The sequence below is a fragment of the Cydia fagiglandana genome, chromosome 21, assembly GCF_963556715.1.
Source record: "Cydia fagiglandana chromosome 21, ilCydFagi1.1, whole genome shotgun sequence".
Taxonomy (NCBI): domain Eukaryota; kingdom Metazoa; phylum Arthropoda; class Insecta; order Lepidoptera; family Tortricidae; genus Cydia; species Cydia fagiglandana.
In genome coordinates this window covers 4,177,070-4,204,170 of record NC_085952.1, presented here as the reverse complement: position 1 = coordinate 4,204,170, position 27,101 = coordinate 4,177,070, and the positions used below count along the sequence as shown (strand labels likewise).

At 38.2% G+C, this 27,101-nt stretch overlaps 1 protein-coding gene across 1 annotated transcript; it reads right to left on the bottom strand.

Moving 5' to 3' along the window:
- Window positions 1-398: 398 nt before the first annotated feature.
- On the bottom strand, window positions 399-26,644 carry LOC134675182 (facilitated trehalose transporter Tret1-like). The gene is made up of 7 exons (XM_063533380.1): window positions 26,534-26,644; window positions 9,893-10,048; window positions 9,042-9,244; window positions 6,266-6,452; window positions 3,917-4,299; window positions 3,337-3,445; window positions 399-2,696 (listed from the first exon to the last, which is right to left on the bottom strand). Exons 1-7 carry the CDS (start codon window positions 26,583-26,585, stop codon window positions 2,389-2,391), a joined length of 1,398 nt encoding a protein of 465 aa, XP_063389450.1. The 5' UTR covers window positions 26,586-26,644; the 3' UTR covers window positions 399-2,388.
- Between the last annotated feature and the right edge of the window lie 457 nt (window positions 26,645-27,101).

The following is a 27,101-nucleotide window of genomic DNA, read 5'->3' as shown; positions in this document are numbered from 1 at the left end:
CCAATGCCTGCTGCGACCGGTTCATGGGTGTTTATTGTTGCGCCTGTGAACGGGTTCCAGCAGGCGTTCTACATGACATTAAAGCTCTCCAAGGGGCCTCTACGTGTTGGATCTATATCCCCACGCAAGCCTATCAAAAGACCGGGATTTGTAGGCCCGTGAATTCCAAAATGGAGAAACAAATAATAAGCCCGCAGGGCAGCTTGTGGCGAGCTGTTGGGGAGTAACGACCCCACGGACCCGAGTGCTCCCGAGAGTCGGTCAGGGTCTCCGTCTCCGGCGTGTCTTCGTCGGTCGGAGTGGACCCCAAGGAGACCCGCAGGACTCTCAGCTCTGGCTTGCCTTCATTGGCCGTCTAGAGAGGAGTCGCTAGAGCTAGGTATATGCTCCAGGGGTGGAAGTGAAAGATGCATAAGACGCGAGTTGGCACAGTGGCTGGTAACAGCCACTGGGTAGAAAGCGGCGCACACCTCTCGACACCCCTGAGCCGCCTACACCAGTGTTGCTCCTGGTCGTCTTTACGACGACAGTTTCAGGGGCCCACCTAGTTAGTGGCAAGTCACCGCCTGCCTCGATAACGTGTAGAAGCATTGTTATGGCAGGTGTCCGGACCTCTCTGCAATAGCCCAATCTTTTGACCAGCCAAACTTCAACACCATAACCGGCACTCTTCTCCACTGTATTTACAATAGCTCCTATGCCAGCTGGGACCGATTTACGGGTATCTATTTGTACCCGTGGATGGGTTCTAGCTGGTGTATTACATAACATCAAACTTGTCTTAAAGGGCCTCTGTGCTGTTGGCTTCGGCCCCACGCATGCCTCCCAAAGGTCCGGGACCCCATGGTCCCGAGATATGGAAAGACATACAAACAATAATAATAATAATTTAGCCTATATACGTCCCACTGCTGGGCACAGGCCTCCTCTCAAGCACGAGAGGGTTTGGGCTATAGTCCCCACGCTAGCCCAATAAATATTATCTATATATTATAAACGTGAAAGACCTGACTGACTGACTGACTGACTGACTGACTTAAATCAACGCACAGCCCAAACCGCTGGGACTAGAAAGTCCAAATTTGGCAACTAGATTCCTTATAAGGTCTAGGGGTCCACTAAGAAAGGATTTTTCAAAATTCGTACCCTAAGGGGATTAAAAAGGGGATGAAAGTTTGTATGGGGTTAAAGTTTTCTTTTGACCTAGGAATTTGAATCTTCGTAAAAAGATATATTATTAAAATATAAGAAAACTAATTTCAGCGTTTTTGAAAATTCATCCCCTAAGGTGGTGAAAAAGGGGTTGAAAGTTTGTATGGATATCAAAATTTTTTTCGAGTGGTGGACTTGAATCTTTGTATGTAGGAATATTATTAGAAGACAGGAAAAGTAATTTCAGCGTTTTGTAAAATTCATCCCCTAACAGGGTTAAAAAGGGGTTGAAAATTTTAATCCATTACAAATGCTTTGAAACTTCTTAGAAAGGCATAATAGCCGATTACAAAAAAAGTGATTGCAACGTTTTTGGAAATCCAACCCCTAAGGGGGTTAAAGAGGGGATGAAAGTTCGTCTTCGGGTGCAAATTTTATTTTAAGCTAGGAACTTGAAACTTTGTAAAACAGTATCAAATTCAAATACAAGAAAACTTATTTCAGCGTTTTGGAAAATTCATCCCTCAAGGTGGTGAAAAAGGGGTTGAAAGTTTGTATGGATATCAAAATATTTTTCGAGCGCGGGTCCTGAATCTTTGTATTTGGGGATATTATTAGAAGACAATAAAAGTAATTTCAGTGTTTTGTAAAATTCATCCCCTAACAGGGTTAAAAAGGGGATGAAAGTTTGTATGTGGTTTAAGTTTTCTTTTGAGCTAGGAATTTGAAACTTCGTTAAAAGATATATCATTAAAATACAAGAAAACTAATTTTAGCGTTTTTGAAAATTCATCCCCAAAGATGGTGAAAAAGGGGTTGAAAATTTGTATGGATATCAAACATTTTTTCGAGTGTGGGACTTGAATCTTTGTATTTAGGGATATTATTAGAAGACAGGAAAAGTAATTTCAACGTTTTGTAAAATTCATCCCCTAACAAGGTTAAAAAGGGGTTGAAAGTTTGATTCCAATACAAATGGTTTTGAAACTTCTTAGGAAGACATAATAGCCGATTACAAAAAAAAGTAATTGCAACGTTTTTGGAAATTTAACCCCCTTAGGGGTTGAATTTCCTAATCAAAATCACTGCAGTCTTTTCTTGGTCTAATAACTCTAGTATCTATATAGATACTCGTATTTATCTTGGCATTAGTTGCTTTCTATTAGGTAAATTATAAATTTTCAGTTTGTCTATGTCAATCTTAATTTTATCTATGGTTGAAATTCGACTCCAAATCTAAAACTTTTCTACCTGCTTCTCACTATCAATTTTCGGTTTTGCCCCCAAAGCCGTCTGAATCTCGGCAATGGTCTTCCCTTTTGTCTCCGGTACACAAAAACACACAAACAGACACATTAGCACACAATTAACGCTAAAGATGCCGTAGGTTGTTGGTGCGCCAATCATAGTTGTCACGAGAGCGAAGTACTTGACTGTTACGAAGACGAAGACTACAGAAATTAGCAAGCTGATGGTGACGCCTACGGCGCGGGTCCGGCCTTCAAAGAGCTCCGCCAGAAGACCCCAGGATAGAGAGCCAAGACCTGAAAAAGAAAGCAACCTTAGCGACCTTCAACAAGGAGGGATTTTGGCTGAAGGGTGTCAAGTTCCCTCCCTGACACTGATGAGTTGCGAAATGCATCCCAGCCATAATGTGTATGTGTGTGTTAAGCCGACTACTGATTAACAGGCCGCCGGACGATATCGGCCTGTCGGCTAAAACAAAAAATTGACAGTTCCGGACAACTGACCGGCCGATATCGTCCGGCGGACTGTTAGTCAGTGATCGGCTTAAAGCTCTAGGTATCAAACAGATAATGGCAAGTAACAAATAAAACCGATTTGAAAGACCGAAGTGATCCCATAAGAGCACTGCGAACAGTATTGTGCGGTGCTCTAAAAATTAGTGATCAAGTCAAAATTTAAAACAGTTTATCTACCCAATACTGTCTTTCATGATTAAGCCCGTCATCAGTTACTTACATACCTAGTTATTTAGTTCTTTTAATCCGATCACTGACTAACAGTCCACCGGACGATATCGGCCGGTCAGTTGTTCGGAACTGTCATATTTTTGTTCTAGCTGACAGGCCGATATCGTCTTTATTGTCATGTGTCATGTTGTCATGTTAGATCTTCTCTTCATTAATTTTTTATCTATCATTAGTAGAAACTTCAACGTACCGGCACTGAAGCAGTAGACCACCAGGATTAACGATATGAGAGGCACATAGTTGAGGAATCCGGTGACTGGACCAGCGTCTTTCAGCTTAAAGAATACGCCAAGTCCAACCTGAAATTGTAAGAAACATTTTACACACTGTCTTAACAAATTAACTAAGTTATTTGTAATTTTAACTATAAAACTCTACGACGCGTGATCGGCGATCACGTAATGCTTTCTATAGAACACTGGCATACCGGACGCCTCGGCCCGGACAGTTCTAGCGTGATTCATAAATCTCTCTCTCTTCCTAGCTATCTATCCCACATGATGGTGGGGTCAGCTTTCCTGCTTAACCTTTTTGACTTCGTTCTTGACATCGTCCTCTGATACTCGTAACTTGCAGTCACTCATGTCCTTTAGCACTACATCCTTTCATCTTGTTCTAGATTTGCCCCTAGATCTTAATTCTAGATTTTAAGTCCAAATCGAAAGCTATTTTCGAGTATGTAGAAAAATCAATGCTACGATAGTTTAGTCCATTTAGATCAATCTAATGATGAACTCATGAAACTGTACTAAGTCATTAAATACACTTACCATTCCCACAGCTTGTCCAACCAGCGTCGAAGCCAAAATCGGCTTCCTCCCAAACCGATCAGTCACCAATGTCGCCGAGAATGCTGCCAATAACTGAATAGACCCAATCACCCCAGACGCTATCTCGGGTCTAACACTCGTTTGCGTAGATTCCAATACAGTTTGCAAATAAAAAGAAACTGCGTTAAACCCGACTAACTGTAAACCGGCCCCAAAAACAATACCAATGCAGGCTGATTTTAAAAATATCCTATCGCTTAGTAACTCGCGTGCAGTTATTTTCTCTTCATTTCCGGATAGAGAGTACTCTTTCAATTCCTCTTTGGCAGCAGTTTCTGTGTCGCGAAGGTAAAGGAGAACCTTTAAAGCTTCATCAGTACGACCTGAAAACGAAGATTTTATTACTTTTAGAATGGACAACAGGATACCTACTGTTACTATACACGAGCAATAAAAAGGGCAATAGGCACTTATAATTTGAGCCCTGTATGACGTCTTATTCTACAGGGTGGATAAAAAATAACTGCATTCCCATTGCCAGGGAGTTTTTGGGATTATACTGAGCAACTTTTACTACGCGGGACTAACCCCGAAATCGTGAAAAAAAATTTACCCTCCCATTGAAAATGGACCAGTTAAAATTTATGAAACGGTCAAAAATTTTTTCCCGATTAGAACAGAATAGAAAAGAATGTTTTTATTTGCCAGAATACGTATGGTACAAGATGACAACGATTTTACATGTAAGTATCAGTATTCATTCGAAGACACGACATGCAAATAATTGACAATTTAATAATTTTAACATAAAATAAAAGCACAATATTGAAAAAAACTTAGAAAGAAAAACAAGGGGTACCTTTTTCCATAGTTAAAAAAATGTCATCATTCCATTTCGGGGTTGGTCCCATAGTAAAAGTTGCTCAATATAATCCCAAAACCTCCATGGCAATTCTTAACCCCTGTTAGTTTCATCATAGCAATAGTGTTGGTCTTCGGATTATAATGAGATATACCTAATTATCGCCAAAGCCCCGATTCAAACTTATGTACTTAAATGACATTTTTTTTTTTGCTGTTAATTGATATCAAAGGAAAACATGAGTGCAATATCGTTACATTAATTATTATTCACAGTATTGATATAATTATTTTTCAAATAAAAAGCAAAATTGCTTTTCAAATTAACAGCGAGTAGGTAACTAACAATTCTATTAGAAAATACTTGGACATGTAAATTAAAGGAATACTACACCTTAAGATATCATTCGGATTATGACTGCACCAGCGTTACCGATGCAGCATCGCCGTGCGATATTGCTAGATTGCAGAGTTAGCTTGGTCGGACTTTAAGATTGTCTTACCTTTAGAGTACAAGAAGTAAGGTCTGTCAGGCAAGAAAACATCGGCACCAACGTGACGACAGCAAATGTTAGCATCATGACGTTTAAAGTGAAGTACTCTAAGAACGCGCCCACAGATTACCAGTTCGCCGGACGATATATTAGCCTGTCAGTTGTTCGGATCTGTCACCTTTTGCGTTTAACTGACAGGCTGAGATCGTCCGGTGAACTGGTAATCTGTGGGCCTCTTAATAAGGGGTCATCTTACCTTTCGAGTACAGAAAGTAAGGGCTGTCAGGCAAGAAAAACATCTGCATCAACGTGACAACAGCAAAGCTGAGCATCATGACGTTTAAAGTGAAGTACTCTAAGAAGGGGCCCACAGATTACCAGTTCACCGGACGATATCAGCCAGTCAGTTGTTCGGAACTGTCACCTTTTGAGTTTAACTGACAGGCTGATATCGTACGGCGAACTGGTAATCTGTGGGCCTCTTAAGAACGGGCCATCTTACCTTTAGAGTACAGGAAGTAAGGGCTGTCAGGCAAGAAAAATAACGCAACCAACGTGACAACAGCAAAGCTGAGCATCATGACGTTTAAAGTGAAGTACTCTAAGAACGCCCACAGATTACCAGTTCGCCGGACGATATATCAGCCTGTCAGTTGTTCGGATCTGTCACCTTTTGCGTTTAACTGACAGGCTGATATCGTCCGGTGAACTGGCAATCTGTGGGCCTCTTAAGAAGGGGCCACCTTACCTTTAGAGTACAGAAAGTAAGGGCTGTCAGGCAAGAAAAATAACGGCACCAACGTGACAACAGCAACTGTTAGCATCATGACGTTTAAAGTGAAGTACTCTAAGAAGGGGCCCACAGATTACCAGTTCACCGGACGATATCAGCCTGTCAGTTGTTCGGAACTGTCACCTTTTGCGTTTAACTGACAGGCTGATATCGTACGGCGAACTGGTAATATGTGGGCCTCTTAAGAAGGGGCCATCTTACCTTTAGAGTACAGGAAGTAAGGGCTGTCAGGCAAGAAAAACATTGGCACCAACGTGACGACAGCAAAGGTTAGCATCATGACGTTTAAGGTGAAGTACTCTAAGAAGGGTCCAGCGCACAGCATGATCAGGATCCCGAGGGACGAGAATATTTGGAGGAACGTTCCTAGGGAACCTCGCACTTCTTTCTGTAAGAAAAAAAAACAGGTCCAGAACTGTTGTTTTGGATTTGGCATATTCTATCGATGTGTGTTTTTTAAGATTTAACATCTTTTTCCTTTTTTTTGCATTAGAAAAAAGGTAAACAATCTTGACGTGTTTTTGTAGAAAAACACTTTTGTGAACGTCACGAATAAATATCTTTTATCTTTATCTTATCTTTTGAAAAATAAGTCACGGCAAATATGTAACAATTATGAATCATAATATATACAATTATTTACATTATTTTACTTTCATAAGTAATAGTTAGGTACTTTTAAAAACCGGGCAAGGTTCCGTACCATAATGCAAAAAAAAAAAACAAAAAAAAAGCAAAAAAAACCGGTCACCCATCCAAGTACTGACCACTCCCGACGTTGCTTAACTTTGGTCAAAAATCACGTTTGTTGTATGGGAGCTCCATTTAAATCTTTATTTTATTCTGTTTTTAGTATTTGTTGTTATAATGGCACAAAAATACATCATCTGTGAAAATTTCATCTGTCTAGCTATCACGGTTCGTGAGATACAGCCTGGTGACAGACAGACGGACAGACGGACGGACGGACAGCGAAGTCTTAGTAATAGGGTCCCGTTTTACCCTTTGGGTACGGAACCCTAAAAAGTGTTTTGAAGTGAAAACTTCTTTAGCGTCGCTATGCACTTTTTGTGATGGGGAAAAAATGTTAAACTCGCGACAGGTGTCACGTGACCTGATCGAAAAACTGTTACAATGTCATTGTGTTTTCACTTCTGCTGGCACTCCCGGAGTGCAAACCGTTGTTTTTTTTTTCAATTAAAAGACACGTATAATCGTGTAGTCTTTATCTCTAATGCTAGAAAAACGAACTATAAAACTGTTTTTACAACATATACCTAATAGTGTTAGCTATAAATTTTATCCTTACCTACTAAGCATAATTAAATCGTGTCTGTCTTTAATTCAGTCTTGTTTTTTGCGAAACTATTTTACCTGACTTGACTGACATGGAATTAAAATGAGACTTTTATTTATGTCGATACATAATTCCCCATAAATCATGTGGAGAATGCGAATCACTTATTGCACTCATAAATTTATAGTCAATCTTATTAGTGTGATAACAAAAAAATCGAACAAAAGGAATTCAATGCAATTAAAAAATCAATGGTGAGCGGAACAAGGATAATATATTTAGTAGGTACAGTCAGCCAAGAAAGTGGTTTACCACTTTCGACTCTATTATCTGATTGATAAAGTTGAAAAGTGGTAAACCACTTTCTTGGCTGACTGTACTAGAGAGACAATTTGAAATACAGAGTTACTGTCATGGTAAATTAGGTACGTGGCTACAGTACATTGTCTGTCATCTTTCGACAGACGATTAAAACTGTTAGAACGCCATTTGACTTTGATCATTATTCATATTCACTGATATGTGTTAACTTGTTAAATATTAATATTAACGCCATCTACTCGAGAACAGGCTGAAGGTTATGGCGCCATTAGCAATGTACAAATTGCAGAACATTCCCAAAAAGCGGAAACCTTCTCGAGAATGTTCTCAGAACATTCCTGCAACATGGAAATTATTGTTTAAACAAGAGAATATACTTGAAATAAAGTTGAAATAGGTATAACTTAAAACTAAATGTTATATTATGCATATATTATTGTCTATTACAGTTAGCTATTTTGTTGATGTGATAAATTTACCAATAAGTTGCTTAAATTCTCACTGTATAACAGAGAACATTTCGACTTTCGACAATTTTTTCCAAAATTATTTTTATGTTTCATTAGAATCTAGAGGCCTCTATCTCCCGCCATGCTAAATCTCAGCGCGCTCGGACCAAATTGAAAACATTAAAAAAAATAGTCGGCCATTTTGTTTTTTTTTAATGCAGTTTGTTTTGTCTTGGGGCCCTCTATGACATTTGGTCGAGCACCCCCCACCTATCGCGCACCGTTTAAAAGTTGCCATACAAAATTAAAGTGGCCAGTTTTCCCGCAATTGTAGCATTTTTCCAAAAAAAAAATTTTTTATAGGTATCTAGGGGACCCCGAGATTCCGTGACCAAAATTTCAGCGCGCTAGAACAAAATTAAAAAAGTAAAAAAAAAAAAGTCGGCCATATTGAAAAAAAATGGCGGCGTCAAAATCTGCCAGGGTCCCTCTATGACATTTGGTCGAGCACCCCCCACCTAAGCCTGACCGTTTGGCCGGGCCGTCTTACATTTTTCTGACCGGAAGCGGATGACCAAAAGTCGGAATTTTCGGGGGGTAAGGACTACACCTAAACTATCGTGAATATTCAAGGTATAAACTACGATAAATAAATAAATTCTCGTTCTCGAGAACATTCTCAGAAGTTACCGAGAATTTCTCATGTGGAAAGTTTCGCAACTTTGGAAAGTTCTCCTGCGTGCATTGCAGGGCGCCATCCCTCGATTGCACCATACCTTTGGCCTATAGTCGAGTAAATGGGGTTAATATTAATATTTGATATCAACAGCAACATAATGAAAGTAATATTACTATATTCAGGGACACCTTATTAGTACTCCTGCCAAGTCAAGCAAAACTCTGTACTCACACTAGCGATCTCCGAAGCATACATAGGAACCACAGTGAACGTGATGGCATCACACAGTCCACTCAAGGCTCTCCCCAGCAACACGACCCAGAGTTTGGAAGCGAATGTCAAGGCGACACCCATGATGATGCGAGGCACGTAGCTGATGATGACGCAGTACTTGCGGCCTATGCGGTCGACGAGGAAACATGCTAGGAAGTTGGCTGGAAAGAAATAATTGGATAAGGCAGTTTTTTACTAAGTCATCTTTAATCGAAATAGATGTTATATACTTAGCCACTTAGACAATCCCACTAACCAGGGGTTAACAGGAGTTACCATGGTTAAGGGTACAATTTGACACTGGGTTAACAGTTTAACCAATTAACTCCGGGTTAGTGGGATGATGCAAGTGGCGCTTAGTGGTCAAGGCGTCTACCGCGAATTCAGAAGACGCTGTTTCGATTTCAGCCCGGGGCACTGAAGGTTTTGGTTACTTCTTTTTCGTATATGATATGATATTTTACGAAATATTTCAATTCATAATTTATATATTAATGTTTCTACCTAATCCAAATCAAAATATTTTCAAACAATAAAAATAATTTAAACAAATTCTAGTAGCTTGATACGTAAGAGTTTACGACGTTTACGTATTTTCGGGCTGTCAAAAGGGCGTTCTGGGGATAACCGAGTGGTGGCCGCCCGGTGGGTCGACCCAGGTATCGCTGGGAAGACAGTGTGACGGCGGGTCTGCTTCAGCTTCGCGTCAGTAACTAGCAGGAAGTTGCGCAGGATCGCGACAGGTACGCTCTCGTTTCGGAGGTCAAGATTCTCTTTGGATCGCTGAGCCAAAACAGTTAGATATTCACCTAATCCTTCCGTCAAGAAGCCTACGGAGACGATCCAAGAGCCCTCAGATTCGGTAACAGGTCTCGGCAGGGTGGTGGTGTCATTCCTGCTGAGCTTGACGAGGACTGGAGACGGCCAGGCGATACTGAGCCCAGTGCAGAGGACGCATAGGTTTGCTGAAAGTATAAGATTAGGTAAGAAAAAAATATCCATAATACAATGATTACACCTCTGTGTTATCTAGAGATGCACCGGATATGCGGTTACTATCCGGTATCCGGCCTATCCGACTATTATTTTAACACCCGGGTCTGGCCGAATATACGGCCTGCGGAACTTACATTTCGGCCACACAACTATATAAACAACAAACAAATAAAAGCAAGAATAATATAAAAAGACTTACTATCCGTTGCATCTCTAATTTTATTTATATCCTTACCACGAGTTTGATACTGAAATATTCGCTAACGACTGCGTAAACTGACTCTCAATTCACAATGCATCTCCCTCGTACTGACATTGGTGCAAACGAGATGCACTGCGTTTAAGTTGACGCAGTCGCTAGCGTATAACGGCCGCGTAAAGGGGCCCACAGATTACCAGTTCGCCGGACGATATCAGCCTGTCAATTAAGGGACCTACAGGTTAGGTACTAGTTCGCCGGACGATATCAGCCTGTCAATTAGGTAAGAGACCTACAGATTACCAATTCGGCCAGCCAGGCCAGTTGTTCGGAACTGTCACTGCATTTCTGCGTTTAACTGACAGGCTCATATCGTCCGGCGAACTGGTAATCTGTGGGCCACTTAAAACGCAAAATTTGACAGCTCCGAACATCTGACAGGCTGATATCGCCCGGCGAACTGGTATTCTGTAGGACCCTTAAAAGTCATGGTGAGGGTATTAATAGTATCTAACAGTGTATTCATCGCATAAAAGGCACGTTTAATGCACGTTTACTAAAATTACAGTTCAATAAAGGCAAGGAAGTCTGCAATGATGTCACTTGAGCCATCATTATAAGGCCCACAGTCCACATATACTTGCAGTACCTGCATTATGATTGGGCGCATGTTTATTGCGCATTAAAACAGAGCCTTGCAGAGTATATTAGCAATTAGATATTCGATCGAAATATTTTTAATTTGGAGGTTTGTTGCCGTTATATCATGTTACAAATGCATTTTCACGTTTCACGATATGCCTAGGAATTTCACGATATGCCTGGTCTTACGATCGGCCGCCGACATAAACACAGCGTATCGAGTCAAATGCACGCAGGTACCTTCTGAAGGTTTACATAGATACAGAAGTAGCCTAACCACGAGCTTGATACTGTACTGACCTGACATGGACATAGCGTTGCGTTATTTACTGTTTATGCATCTCGCTTGTACTGGCATATTATTAGTGCGAGAGAGATGTATAGAAAGTAAGTTACGCAGACGTTAGCGAATATATCAGTGTCAAAGTCGTGGTAGCCGTGGAGATCGCATCGCGTATTTGACGGCTCTAGGGCTATACAATATGTACTATACTGTTTTTGTTATGTCTGACCATATTTCCTATTGAACAACTTTTAGTCTGGAACCAATCCCGAAACCTTAAAAATAAAATCTGCAGTTGCATAATTATAATGGCTCCTCTACACGATGGGCCAGCGCCAGCCACTCCAAGGGACGCGGCGCCCAATACGAATTCGTCGCATTTGGCGTCGAGACGCTTGGTTCGTGGGGCAGAGGCGCACATATGCTCCTCAAGGCGCTCGGTAAAAGGCTGAGGGAGGCAACGGGCGACCCCCGCGCGGGCAGCTTTCTCGCGCAGAGAATTGCCATCGCAATCCAGCGCGGAAACGCTGCCTGCGTGTTGGGCACCCTCCCAAAGGCACCAAATTTTGATAGGTATTTAAAATTTTTAGTTTTAGTTATTTTAATTGTAGTTAGTTTTAGTTTTATATTCCTGTTTATGTCTTTTAGTAATTTAAACATATGTAATTAAAGGCAATGGAACGATAACCAAAGAGTTACATACTGTATAGTTATACAAAGTACTAGGTACTTACAAACTGTACATAAATTTTAATTGCGTTGCATTGAAAAAGTAAGAATGTAAAGGACGATAGTTTTAAACATTGCGTGCCCACTAATAGTCAAGGTATTACCTGAGGCGGTATTCATATTTTTAAAATTCGTTATTGACATGACATAACTCCTTATGCACATTGAGATTAGAGATGCACCGGATATTCGGTTACTATCCGGTATCCGGTCTAACCGGCCATTATTTTATTATCCGGCCGGATACCGGATAGTGACCCGCTATCCGGCCGGATACCAGATACTAACATTGCTTGATTTCGGATAAACTAATTGGATTTAAGAAACAGTCTTGATCATAATCGTACTTGTTTTTTATTTTAAATAAAACAGTTTAAACATTCCACTGACTTGCACGCGCACTCTTTTCGAACCTAGAAATATGTCCGCGCGAACGTTCACTAGGAAACAGCTCAAACCTGCAGAATGCGCGCCTGGAAAACCGAAATGTAGGTCTAAGTTCCGCTGGCCGAATATTCGGCGGCAGGATACCGGATATTCGGCCGATTGTCAGGCCGAATATCCGGTATCCGGTATCCGGCCAAACAACTATCCGTTGCAAATCTAATTGAGATGCACTGGCGGTAATATTAAATTAAGATCAGATCAAATACTTGTAAGTTTAGTTATTTTTCATTGATTTTATTGAAGTGATCTGGTCCTGGCAGAATATCAGTGCCTCTCCCATAGGGTGAAGCGTAATACCTACCTACTGAGCCAGAACCCTTTTGTTTTGCTGCGACGCATACAGCATTCCATTTGTGTGAATCAACATTTACTTATATATTTTTTTTTTCCTTTTTTTGTATAAATCTGTCTGATTCTTATTGTGTTTGTATTTTCTGTTTTTTCTATTGATTGTTTTTCTCTTCTGTCATTTTTGTATTTCAAATATTTGAATATTCTGTGTGTATTGTGGTTGTGGCAAACAAATAAACAGATTATCTATATCTATCAGATGTTTTACGTTCGAATGCCAATGAAGGTTTTTCTACGTGTTCGTACATTTAATATCATTGGGTTCATGAGCATACATAATTATGTCAGAACCGAAGTCTCAGTTTCGGTACGTATAAAAATCATGTTTCGGCTTCGGTGTTCACGGTACGCCCTCTGATATTCCAAAATGTATGAAACAGCCAATGATTTGGCTTAAAAAACACATTGTATTTTTTTACGTTGGTGGCATCAAACTCAGCTCGCCTGATAATAAGCGGTTACCAAAGCCTATGAACGCTTTCCACTACAGGCTGTGTGAATTGGGCAACTTATTAAAACTTGATAATTTGCACTAATGATGTTTGCGTGTGTGTGACATTTTAAAATGATTAAAATATATGGCAAGGTCTTAGAGCATTTAATTGAAAAGAGCTTACCCCTCTGCCGAAAAACATGACATGGCTATTTGTACGTTACGTACAAATCATGTAGACATAGCAATACATTTGACGTCTCCTCCCCCGCCAAAATCGGCAGACTGTTTCGTACAGAAAATGGCAGCGTTGACATATCCAGTTACTAAATGCTCTAAGGGCTTGCCCGATTATTATAGTTCGTTTTTTTTAGCATTAGAAAGAACTTGCAAGAAGGTAAGCGATTTTGACATGTCTTTTAATTGAAAAACGCTTTTTAAAATTCAAAAACTATTACTGATGAAAGCAGAAGAATATAAATGATCGTATTAGATTCATAATTGTTACATATTTGCCGTTACTTATTTTTAAAATGTGTTTTTCAATTAAAAGACACATCAAGATTGTTTACCTAATTTCTAATGCTAAAAAAAACGAACTATAACCTTGGTTAATAAGATGTGTTTGAATAAGGTCTAGTGTAAACTATAATGCAGTTCTAGTTCAAGTAACCTCCATTGCTTATAGGTTATCTATTTGGTTCCACACCACACTGTGTTGCCTGGTTAATGAAGTAACAGAGTACAGTACCTAATTAATTTTAATGTTTACTAATTAGTAGCCTGAATGAGAATGTTACTTATTCTATCAGAAATATAGGTACAACTGCAGTAATATGTTACACAACGAAAGCCTGCCTACGAAGCAGGTGGTCCCGGGTTCGAATCCTGGTAAGGGCATTCATTTGTGTGTTAATCACAAATATTTATTCCTGAGTTATGTATATTTTCTATATATATAAGTATTTATACATGTGTGTATATTATATATACCGTGGACTAGTACCCACAATAAAAGCCTCATTAGGCTTTCTGTGTAAAATTGTCCTATATTATTTATTTATCTATATGTACCTAGGTACTTACATGAACACGGTCGCGGCGGCGAAAAGGTTAAAGTTCGCTTCAAAATACCTAGGTAAGTAATTATGATTTTTTGCGTTGAATAAGTACGCAAAAAGTATTACAATACTGATTGGTAAAAAAAGTTGAGTGAGTGGTGAATCCCAATATTACAACGGAACCGGTTATATATAGCTGTTATAAAATTAAAAATCTGATTGTCTAAGCTAATTTATAAGTAATATTATATGCAGAAAGTAACTCTGTCTGTTTGTATGTCTGTTTGCCGGTGATCTCTTCATTTTCCTACATTTCCGTTTCTTTTCTTGAAAAAGTGCAATCAAGGTAGGTAGGTATAGTTATTTTCGGCAATGTTTAATTAAATTCCTTTGATTCTTTTCAATTGTCGAACGTTGTTAAGGTGCAGTGAGTTCAGAAAACGGAGTTTTTTAAAAGCCGTAGCTCTTTTTTGGATCACGATACAGCTGCCATACATTCAATTAGCAATCTTGAGGGCTTTTTCTACTGACTACCGGGATTAGAATCCTAAGTTTTTGACTTTTGCTCGATAGAAAACGATCACGAACATAGGTCTAAAACGGACTTTCAAGATTCGTAACAATTTGTGCACAAAAGATAAAAATATGAAAACTGCTTCTAATAACGCGCAATTGTATGCTTGAGCGACTACCAGGATTACTTTTTTTTAAATTTCACATTCAATAAATAAGTTCCAAAATATGATATCAGCGGTTCCGTGCACGCAACTTCTTTGATCAGATGCCCGCTGGGCTCGGATCAAAGCACACGTATCGCAAATTTAATTAAAATGACAGTTGGTTTTGGCATTTATTTCGACATTAAATCATATACATATACGAAAAAGTATACCAGTGGACAAATACTATTTAAAAAAACAGGGTAAATAATTATCATCACATGGAGCTCGAGTCTCATCTTAGATTTGATTTGTTGGGGCATAATGGTTGAAAAAGGCAGTAAACTATCTTAAAACAATACGATTCCAATATCATTTAAGTAATTTGCTCCTTGAAACCCGGCTTAGAATGAAAAAAGTTTGAAGACTCATACTTACTGATTGGAATTAATTTTCATTATGCTGGTATTAATATTGCATACCTATTTGACGTACCTACCTACTTTTGTACGTCAACGTTGTAATGTTATGTTGTCTATGGTCGCCGTGCTATCTATGCATGTATAAAAAATAAAAGATTGTCTTTGATCTGAACATGGCGCTGGTCTTATTTCGCTCCTCGATTTATCCTAAAATAAAATATAATAAAGCCTGCTGCATTCCCGCCGTCCTGAGCCTCCATCAATACATGGTGTCAGAATAAACTGGAAGAAGAAAACGAAAGAAGAAGATGACAGAAACGACAAAAAACGTAATTCTCGCCAACAACCTAAAACCGCTCGTACTGAATCTGCAAAATGGCGGAGCAAAAAGTGAATGTGCAAATTCCGAAGTATGGAGGAAATGGAAGCAACGGTTTGAAATATTTAGTGACGCGAACGATTTAGATAAACTACCGGAAAAGAAAAGGATTGCAATTCTTTTAAATGCCATAGGGGATGAAGGCCTTGAAATATTCAATTCATTCAACGTGGACCTCGCTAACGAAACCATAGAAAATCTTATAAAAAAAATCGATAGCAAGTTCAATGCATGTAAGAATACCACGGTAGAGAGGTACAATTTTTTTACCCGTTATCAAAATGAAGAAACACTCGACCAGTACGTCACGTCGCTCAACAATTTAGCTGCCACGTGTGACCTCGGAACCCTAAAAGAATCACTAGTCAAGGATATGTTTATTATAGGGTTAAAAAACGAAACAATCAAAGAAAAGTTGTTACAAAACCAAGAGATTCAAGACGTCGGCGAAGCTGTCAACATCGCCAAAACTATAGAGCTGTCGAACACAAGATCAAAAAAATTGTCAGAACGTCAAGAACCAAGTAACCTAGTCCAAGCCATCACAAAACATAATTCAAGAACAAAGTTTAGGAACTCGTCAGCAAGAACACCTACAAAATCGAGGTACAATCGCCAGCCAAGCCAGGGACGCAGCACTTCGTCATATTCAAGGGAAGCCAGTCAGTCAAGAAACAGCGGGACATGTCAGCGATGCGGGCAAGTCCACCGTCACAAATGTCCAGCGCAGGGCAAGACCTGTGCTCACTGCAAGAAGCCGAATCACTTCGCACAGTAGTTTCTTAAAAAATAAAAAAGTAAGTGCTGTCTCTATAGTTCGTTTTTTTTAGCATTAGAAAGAACTTGCAAGAAGGTAAGCGATTTTGACATGTCTTTTAATTGAAAAACGCTTTTTAAAATTCAAAAACTATTACTGATGAAAGCAGAAGAATATAAATGATCGTATTAGATTCATAATTGTTACATATTTGCCGTTACTTATTTTTAAAATGTGTTTTTCAATTAAAAGACACATCAAGATTGTTTACCTAATTTCTAATGCTAAAAAAAACGAACTATAGTCATGTAAGTTCAGACACAGACCAAAGTCAAAGTAATTTAAGTAATCCTTCTAGTCATGCACATAATTTTGTAATTGAATCAATTAGTAATAATCCAAATTCAAATCGAAACAAATGGAAAGTCAAATTTAAATGTAATAATTATGAATTAATATGTAAATTGGACACAGGAGCTGATCCAACTGTCATGTCATTAAACACCTTAAAAAAGCTGGAAAAGGAAAATAACTGCAAAATACCTATTCAGAGATCACATGATAAAATATTCTCTTTTTCAGGACAACCAATAAATAATCTAGGTACTGTGATGCTGTCAGGAACTTTTGAAAATGGAAGACAGGCTGACATCGAATTTATAGTGCTAGATTATGAATGCTCGACTATACTGAGTGCTGATAAATCTGAAGAATTAGGTTTTGTCAAAAGGCTCTACGAGGTGACAAGTGACAGGTCAGTAAAATCACTTTTAGAGACTTATTCAGACACTTTTGAGGGCTTAGGTTGTCTGCCTCACAAGGCTCATTTACATGTTGACACAAGTGTTCCACCTAAGATTTGTCCTGTCCGTAGAATTCCATATGCTTTACATCCAAAACTTAAGACTGAGTTAGATAGAATGGAAGAGTTACAGGTCATAGAAAAAGTTACCACCCCTACAGACTGGGTGAATGCTATTGTTCCTATAGAAAAGTCAAATGGTCAATTACGCATATGTCTAGATCCTAGACCACTAAATAAGGCTATTCAAAGACCTCATTTTCCTTACCCTACATTAGATGATTTGCGTTCTAAAGTAGCAGCAGGCCTAGCCAAGGTTACAATCGCTATCACTTCGACAACGAAAACCATTATGTCTCTCTATCACACTTCCATATTAGTGCGACAGTGACAGTTGCGTTTCGATCGCTACGGAGCGTAAGCGATCGGCATCTTGGCTACGCGGCCAGGTGCGTCAGTATTTTCAAAATTAGATGCAAACTCAGGCTATTGGATGATACAGTTAGATGAAGAGAGTAGTCGATTGTGTACTTTCAACACACAGTTTGGTAGATACAAATTTCTTAGACTGCCATATGGTATAAACTCTAGTGGTGAAATATTTCATAAAGTTATGTCAGACTTATTCGGAGACTTACCTGGAGTACTTATTTTTGTCGATGATATTTTAGTATTTGGCTCAAGTCAAAAAGAACACAATGAAAGGTTAGAAAATGTTCTTAAGAGAGCTCGTGAAGTCAATTTAAAGTTTAACAAGTCAAAATGTATGTTTGACAAGTCTGAAGTCACTTATGTAGGTCATGTTTTCAATAGGAATGGTATTTCTGCAGATAAATCAAAAATAGAAGCAATAGTTGAGATGCCAAGACCAGAGAACATTAAAGACTTACAACGCTTTTTAGGAATGGTAAATTATTTAGGCTCATACATACCGAATTTAGCTAATGAAACTAATTTGCTTAGAAGTTTACTTAAAAAACAAAACATTTGGCAATGGACAGATAACCATGAAAAGGAATTCATCAAATTAAAAAGTCTTATTAGTCAATCTCCAGTCCTAGTGCACTATGATGTAAACAAACCAGTTAGAATGTCTGTAGACTCATCTAAAGATGCAGTAAGTAGGTGCTGTTATTTTTCATGGAAAAAATCCAATTGCTTATTCATCAAAGTCTCTCACAAGCACACAGCAAAACTACGCTCAAATTGAACGTGAATTGTATGCTATTCTTTTCGGATGTAAAAAGTTTCATCAGTACATATATGGTAAAACCATACAAGTAGAGACAGATCATCAACCATTAGTCACTCTATTTAAGAAACCTCTGTCAGATGTGCCAGCTCGTCTACAGAGAATGATGATTACACTACAAGCTTATGATTTAAAAGTTTCATACACAAAGGGTACAGAAATGTATGTCTCTGACACTTTGTCAAGAGCACCAATTTCATCAGACAAAAATATAGATAAATTTGATGCTAAGGAATTAGAAAGTAACATTGTCTGTCAGGTAAAGTTATTGACATCTAATTTGGCTATTTCTCCAAGTAAATTACAAAAGATTAAAGATCATACAAAGTAGGATTTAACCTTGTTAAAATTACAGGAATATTATGCCAATGGATGGCCAAATAGTAAAACTCAGTGTGACCCAATGACATTACCTTACTGGAATATTCGTGATGAAATTCATGCTATTGATGATATTTTATTCAAAAATCAGTCTGTAATCATTCCAAAGTCAATGCGTTCAGAAATATTAAATATTTTACATGAAGGGCATATGGGGGTTGAGAGAACAAAAAACTTAGCTAGAGGTTTAGTTTTTTGGCCTAACATATATCATGACATAGAAATGAAAGTTAGACAGTGTGAAACTTGTATGACATTTAGTCCAAATAAAACAAAAGAAACTTTATTGTCACATGACCAACCTTGCCTACCATGGCAAAAGTTGGCAACAGATTTATTTGACTACAATAGTAAGAAATATCTATTGGTAGTAGACTACTATTCAAATTACATAGAAATTGCACAATTAAACACAGATCATAGAAGTCAAACTGTTATTCAACATTTAAAGTCAATTTTCTCCCGGCATGGTATCCCATTGCAACTGGTCAGCGATGGAGGTCCGCCTTATAATAGTCAGGAATTTCAGAAATTTCTTAGTGATTGGGATATTGAACACATCTTGTCTAGTCCGCACTTCCCAAGGTCGAATGGTTTAGCCGAAGTATCTGTAAAAATAGTAAAAAATATATTAAGGAAATGTCAAGACTCAGGTACTGATTTTCACCTAGGTTTGTTACAGTATAGGACAACACCTAGAGGTAATTTAAAGTCACCGTCAGAATTGCTCATGTCTAGGAAACTTAGAACTAGATTACCTACACATGTAGACAGTCTAAAGCCTAAAGTCATTACATTCGCAGACCATTCTAAAAATAAGTCAGAAATAATTTCAAAAAGAGAGGCATATTACAATAGAAATGCAATTCCTTCACAGGAATTCCAGGTCAATGATTCAGTCTTTTTCAAGAAAAATCCTAATGATTTGTCATGGACAAAAGGGATAATTCTGTCAAAAACTAAATTTCCTAGATCTTATTTAGTCAAAAGTTCAGAAGGAACGGTATATAGGAGAAATACTCAACATATTAGGTTGTTTAAGTCATGTCTGTCAAAGTCAGTGTCTAGATCTAGTGATAATGTCATGTCTAAGTCTAACAATGTCAGTCAGTCGAACAGTCATAGTCGGAATCTGTCAACGCCTCAGTCAAGCCAGTCGAGTCAAGCAATCACAAATAAAAATGATCAGTCACAGTCAGTCTTTCATGGTCAGGGTTCCAGTCAAAATAAAGTATGTCAAGATGGTGAAAGGGGAGATAACTGTTTATACTATTACATACCTGATTATCTAGTGCAAAGTCAAGAGTCATGTCAGTCTAGTCCAATAAATAATTTAAATATAAGTCATAGTTCAAATGCAAGTGATAACAATGAAAGTTTTGTATCCAGTAATTCTCAGGAAAATGTGTCAAGTCCTAATTCTAGTTTAAGCGTTGACCCTATATGTACAATGTCTAGATATAATAATAATAGTGATAATGTAAACAATGTAGACTTACCATGCATGCAAACATTAAATGTTCAGGAGGAGGAACCTCGCTATAGCTCGAGAGGCAGATTGTTAAAGAAAACAAACAAATTAGATTTATAAGTTTATTCAATAATTTGACAACATAATGTATTAATAATAATTCTCATTCTTGACGAGGTTTCACTGAAATAATGTCATAATTATGTATTTCATTTTCACAGTCTTGTAATAAAAATTGATGTAATTAAATTGATCAAATTGTAAAATAGGTTAGTACATTCAAGTGACAGATGTCATCCATGTGACAGGTGTCACTCAAGTGACAGGAGTCAAATGTATTTTTGCGTTTACTAAAAAAGGGGCATGTAATGTTATGTTGTCTATGGTCGCCGTGCTATCTATGCATGTATAAAAAATAAAAGATTGTCTTTGATCTCCACCGACAAGAGAATACCTCTTAAGTTAATGATGATGATGATGATGTCTTTGATCTGAACATGGCGCTGGTCTTATTTCGCTCCTCGATTTATCCTAAAATAAAATATAATAAAGCCTGCAGCACTCCCGCCGTCCTGAGCCTCCATCAATACAAACGTCAATGAACTGTGAAGACAATGTTGTGATCTTGTATTTATGTTAGAGAACTTTTGATCTTCAAATATTACCTATTAATACGGAACATTATGTAAATATTTCGTGTACTACTTGAAAATCGTGCAGTGGTAAACCTGTTTTGTTGCTGTGAGGTCCGTCTAAGATAGATGTATAATGCGGTTACGTACTGTTCTGCAAACCTTCATGAAATCAAGAATAAATAAACGGCTATGGTCTAGACTCAGTCCTAGCGAGTTTTTGCGGCTTGTGAGGCCGAGATATACCTACTGGCCTACGAGGCCTCTTACAGCCCAAAATCGCTGCGGCCTGGATTGTGATTGCCTGTGTATCGAGTGTTATACTAATTTACTATAAAATAAAACAAGGTTTTTAATTCAATGATATTCTGTGCATATACCTTAGTTTCTGGTTAACCCTTATTATTTTGATGAGTTTAATGTAGTCATATATAACGTCAGTGCATGTTCTGTACATTAACGTCTTGACTAACATTATAATTGTGTATTTTGTTTTAAAAAAATCGTCTTTTGTTACTAATCACCCCGTTGGCGTGCAGAAAGTAACACGTTGTGGGTCAAAAGTAACAAGACACAGTGGGCTGTAATTTAATATAATATGACATATCAAATCAAAATAAAAACCGGTCAAGTGCGAGTCGAACTCACGTCCCAAGAGTTCCGTACTGCACACATTTTTGAACGAGCGAGCAAAGCGAAGTTCTTAAGTACATTCAACTGTTTATTCAATTTGTCCACACACAGCTGGCTATCTTAGGATAGTTAGTTATCCATTTTTTTTGTTCAAGTATTATGTTAAGCATAGTGCCTACATTTTTTTTTTCATTGTTAGGTGTATCTCTGTTAATTCAAGATAACAGGGCTATAACCGCGGAAATCGAAGCTCGAAGTTCGCAAATTGCTGGCATTTCTCTCTGTCACTCTAATTACCTACGGTTTCATTGGTGTAATAGAAAAATCCCCGCAATTTGCGAAATTCGATGGTCGCGATATACGGCAGTTCAGCCTTCTCACTTAGCTACTCGTACTTAAACCAATTATTTGTTCTGTTTGAGCACTAACCTCCTAAAGGTCATGCTTCGACCTTGCGTGGAGGTGCACCTCTCTCGGATGCGTCAGGCCTTCGGCCCAACGCAGAGCTTGGCCATCAACCTTCGCACTAGCTGTCCGCACCACGTTTCACGTAAACAATTGTGGTTGTGGCCCTGACAGAGCTTATCCACAATTCTTATTATCAAGACCTGCTCACGCTTAGTTGCAGACTTCTTACGCGTTTTTCCAGTAATCTGTAGGTATTGGGCCCAATCGCTTAGGGGTCATCCATTAATTACGTCACACGAATTTCTAGGTTTTTTGACCCCTCCCCCCCTCCTTGTCACACTTGGTCACATTTGGCAAACCCCTCCCCCCTAGTGTGACGTCACATTTTTTCTACGAAATCGCCAAATCGAATTAAGTAAGTATTATAAATATTTTATCAAAATATTTTTGACGATATAAATATTAGTAATTTTATAACCCAAAACTGCTAAGGAAAGAAAATTAAACGAATAAAAACGATTATCGTTTTAAAAACTTGTTATTTAAATGTACAGCGAATAAAATAATTTAAATAAATTTTCGGTTACTGATGAAGTTAAAGTGACGTCACAAAGTTTGTGTCTCCCCCCTCCACCATGTCACAATATGTCACATTTTCTTGACCCCTCCCTCCCCCTAAACGTGTAATGTAATTAATGGATGACCCCTTAGCAAAAGATAGAACAAAATCGACAATCTCCTTTCAGGGGAGCATGCACTTGTCGGAGGCTCCGGGCCTTCAGGGCTTTCGACCTTCGCATTCAGACAATTGAACTATAATTGTTCTGTGTTTGAGCACTAACCTCCCGCAACTCGGCCTTCGGCCGTGCGTTTTAAAAAGCCTCTGAGGGATGCTTGGGCCTACGGCCCTACGCGTAGCTCGGCCATCGGCTTTCGAAAAAGCTGTCCACAGCTAGTTTCACGTAAACCATTACGGCTGTGTCCTTAAAACAGCCCAACCGCGTTTTCTTTCTTAAGTCCGACTCACGCTTGACTCTAGATTTCTAATAGGTTTTCCTGTCATCTAGAGGTAGAAGGTTGTGTATTTTTTTTTCAAAATTTTAGACCCTATATTATCGGAGATAAGGGGGGGGGGCGGTCATTTTTTGCCTATTTTCTTAAATAATTTCTTAACTGTTTTATATAAAATTATAAAAAAAAATATATTTGAGATCCTCAAAATATGCCCTTTTAATATGTAACACGATATGGTTTGCAAAACTTGGTTTTCTAATTTTCTCATATTCCCCTTAAAATAGCCCCCTATACTTAAAATTCATTTGTTTATATTACATGTCCGTCTTTGGGTAGCAGACTTCCATATGTGTACCAAATTTCAACTTAATTTGTCCAATAGTTTTGGAGCAAATTGGCTGTGACAGACGTATAGACAGACGCACGGCACGAGTGATCCTATAAGGGTTCCGTTTTTTCTTTTTGAGTTACGGAACCCTAAAAGTACCTACTAATCATGTAAATTATTATTGATAACACACTTTAATATTTGCATTTCAACTACATAAACATTAGTATTTTAAGAAAACAAATCAATATTAATTCCTCGTTAGAAATTGTTTTTATTTCAAGTGATGAGATCAATTATTGTCTTATAAACATATTATCTAATCAGATAATTCAGGGGTCAGAGTTTTTTCACTTACAAATATGGCATACATCGTTTACTAATATGGCATAGATCCAATAGGTATATGATGTAAATGTTACTTTTGTATGGCTTTGTTACTTTTGTACCCGACCGCATTTTTCTGAAAACATAAAAGATATCTTTGAATTTGAAACGCAACGTGTGCGAGAAAAATAAATTGCAATCAATCTAATCAATATCCCTTCGGGTGGCAGGGCCTCCGGTTGAACGGTAGGAAAAATGGCGCGGCCATTTTTAAAACATGCCCCTGCGTGGCAGAGGCCGGGAGCCAGACACTCCCCAATTAGCGGTGAACCGGGAGACGGTTCCGTCACAACAAGCCCGTGTGTGGCAGAGACCGTCTCCCGGCCTCTGTGCGACGCCGTATTTTGCGCCTAAAATAAAACCATTAAAACTATGCCTTGCTTGCTCACTTTTGCAAGATGCATTCTTCATTAAACAAGGATGGTATTCCTTAAAGGTTGAATTCCCGCGTAAAATAATGTTTTTTAGAAATGGCGTGATGTTCACGCCCCACCAGACCTCGTACGCACCGACCGTCGAGCCGCGAACATTCAGAAACCAGAAATTTATTTGCTAACAACATTGTCCTTACAAAGGTACACAAATGGAATACGCAGTGATAAAAAGTGAAATAAACTGTGTGAATCGTGTTAAATGTAATGTTTTGTCATAAAGACTGCTTTTTTTCAATCAATTGTTTTATTTCCTAATTATACATATTTTTATACATGAAAGAAAAAATAATTGGTAATATGAGATTTGATCAAGTCCAGCATAATTCAAAGAAATATAATGAAATTCATTGGTACCTATACAATCAAATAAGCTATTTTATGCTGAATTCAATTCAATCATACATATTTTTGAGAAATGGTCATATTTCTAGCACACGCCAAATTCGCGATGACCACCCATGGAGGCGCCGCCACTTGACGTATATTTTTCTAAATTGGCCGCACCACTCAACCTCAAGCCACCGTTAAATCTGAGGCGCCGCCATTCAACGGCTTGTTATATCTGTCCATCTCCCGGCTCCCCGCCACCATAGAGACCTAGCCAGACAATGCCACTCTAGGGGATATGCAAATATTCAGAAAATGTATGAATTTTAATACAACATAAACATCAAATAACTAAAAGTCAAAAAACGTACTTTTGATTCGAAAAATTTTGCGTCACGTTGCGTCCTCTCACACAACCTAATAGCACGTGGCGCTCGTTTCGACTGAATGCGCTGACTGAGTGAAGGGGGCACCACTGTCTATCACTTAATAGCAGCGGAGTGGTATTTTGTCTATTAGATAAACCTACAGAGCAATAGTTACTTTCCACCCGCAGTTACCTTTGTCCCCGCTCTCCCCTATATTTCACTTGAAGAAGCATGCAAATTTTGCTTAGTAGCTAGGTAGTATAACTAAATATATACAAATTGAAGCTAAGCTAAGGTAAGTTATATAATAATAACATCATCGGAATACACATATGATTTTAATGAAATTGTCATTGAATTGATTTGTGCCTTATCGAAAGCCCTATTAATTAGAGTAGTACCTAAATAACTTTTTTCATTTGACGACTTCTGTATTTATTCGGTTTATTTAGTTCGAGTATCTAATGAATTCGATTATTTAGTTAATTTACATTTAAGTACGTCACATGTGACATGAACAGACAAGGAGAGCAAGATAAAATATATTGTTTTGTCCTTCTTTCAATGGAACTGTTTTAGAGTTTCTCTTCCTCAAAGGAGGCTAGTTGTTAAGACGAAACTCAAAATACTCTCATTTGCATCTTAAAAAAAATAGGATGGGTCACTGACCTGTCCCGGTAAAGTGAGGTAGTGTGCGTGACGTGTGCTTGTGTGTGAAATGGGGTAATTTGACAGAATCTGAAAATTTTACCCGGGCATACCTCACCTTCCTAATGGTTCACAGCCTAATGCCAGTAGTTGACAGAAAGTTTAGGCCCGATTCGGATTATGAAATAGGTAGACATCTATTAGACATCTTTTAGACATCACCAAAATACGATAACGATATATGTTTAAGATCTAACCTGTCAAATTTGACATTTGCGCGATGCTGGAGATACTCTTGAACGATTTTCACAGGATATGACTTAGAGATCTAATTCACATCTAATAGATATCTTACTCTATCTAACGTAAAAGTGACATTAGTTGCCCGAATTGCGTTGCAAAAGAGAACTAGTTGATATCTAAACTATAACGTATCTAGAATGGATCTAGAACGTGTCGTCTCTTGTGAATATCTTGAAGTTCGAATACGGCAGTTTATCATCTCTATTGCTAGGCATTAGGGTCAAACACAAAACTGCAGACATGCAAAAAAGTTAAGGGCTATTAAGATTAATTTTCTTATTTAACCCTCATCCGCGTGACAAGATACTCTTTTATTTGGATAAGTATGATAAAATTGATGTTGGTCCGAAATAAACAATTTTTATTTTATTTTAAATCATTACGTATACCTACTGCATAAGCTGTTAACTATGGCCCACAAAGGGGAAAACTGTACAGTTCGCGCGAACACACAAGTTTTCTCTCCTGTGGACAATAGTTAAGATTGAAGATGTTAATTATTGGGACAATGTCCAGTATTGTCCAGCGCTAGGAAATTTGCGTTATCTTTCAGTTATTTTAGTGTGTATATTATAAATCACGTAGGTTTATGCGGCATTGTTGGATAAATAATCATTTAATAAAGTTTCATTGAACTCGATCTCAATCTAAGATCTAAGATTATTTTTTTACTACGCACAATACAAACTAACAAAAAAACAAACCTGTTATAACAACGGCATATTGCCTAAACAAGGATCCTTTAATTTTAAACATGGTCACTACATTAATACTTTCTGAAACACTTCGCGACTTTACACACGCACGTATCAAGCCTTCTCTACATCTACTGCAAGTAGAATCGTGGACCATTGAACAACACTTTAAAATCATAGTTACACAATTATCGACTCTATTACAAAGCGCTAAAGTTTCTTATGAAGAATAATTAGCACCTGCTGTTCACTTCTACTATGACATCATTGCTATCACGAGAGCAGTCTACTTTAAAACATTGTTACGCATCCATTGCTTCTCAACGCTACCTATTAATAGTATACATACGTATGAAGCCAGTAATGTATATCGCTTTGCAGGTCATGAACCGGAAATATACTTTCACTAGCTTCCACTGTATACCTTGGTTGCGAAAGAGCCGCGTTCACTAATGGTTGATGTTTTTGATCGCTGCGGCGTGCAAATTCAAGTTTTGATACGGGTTTCCCCAGGTACCATAGTAAACACAATTGACCATTTGTGAATCTTATTTAATCGATATAAGGTTGAGTTTCG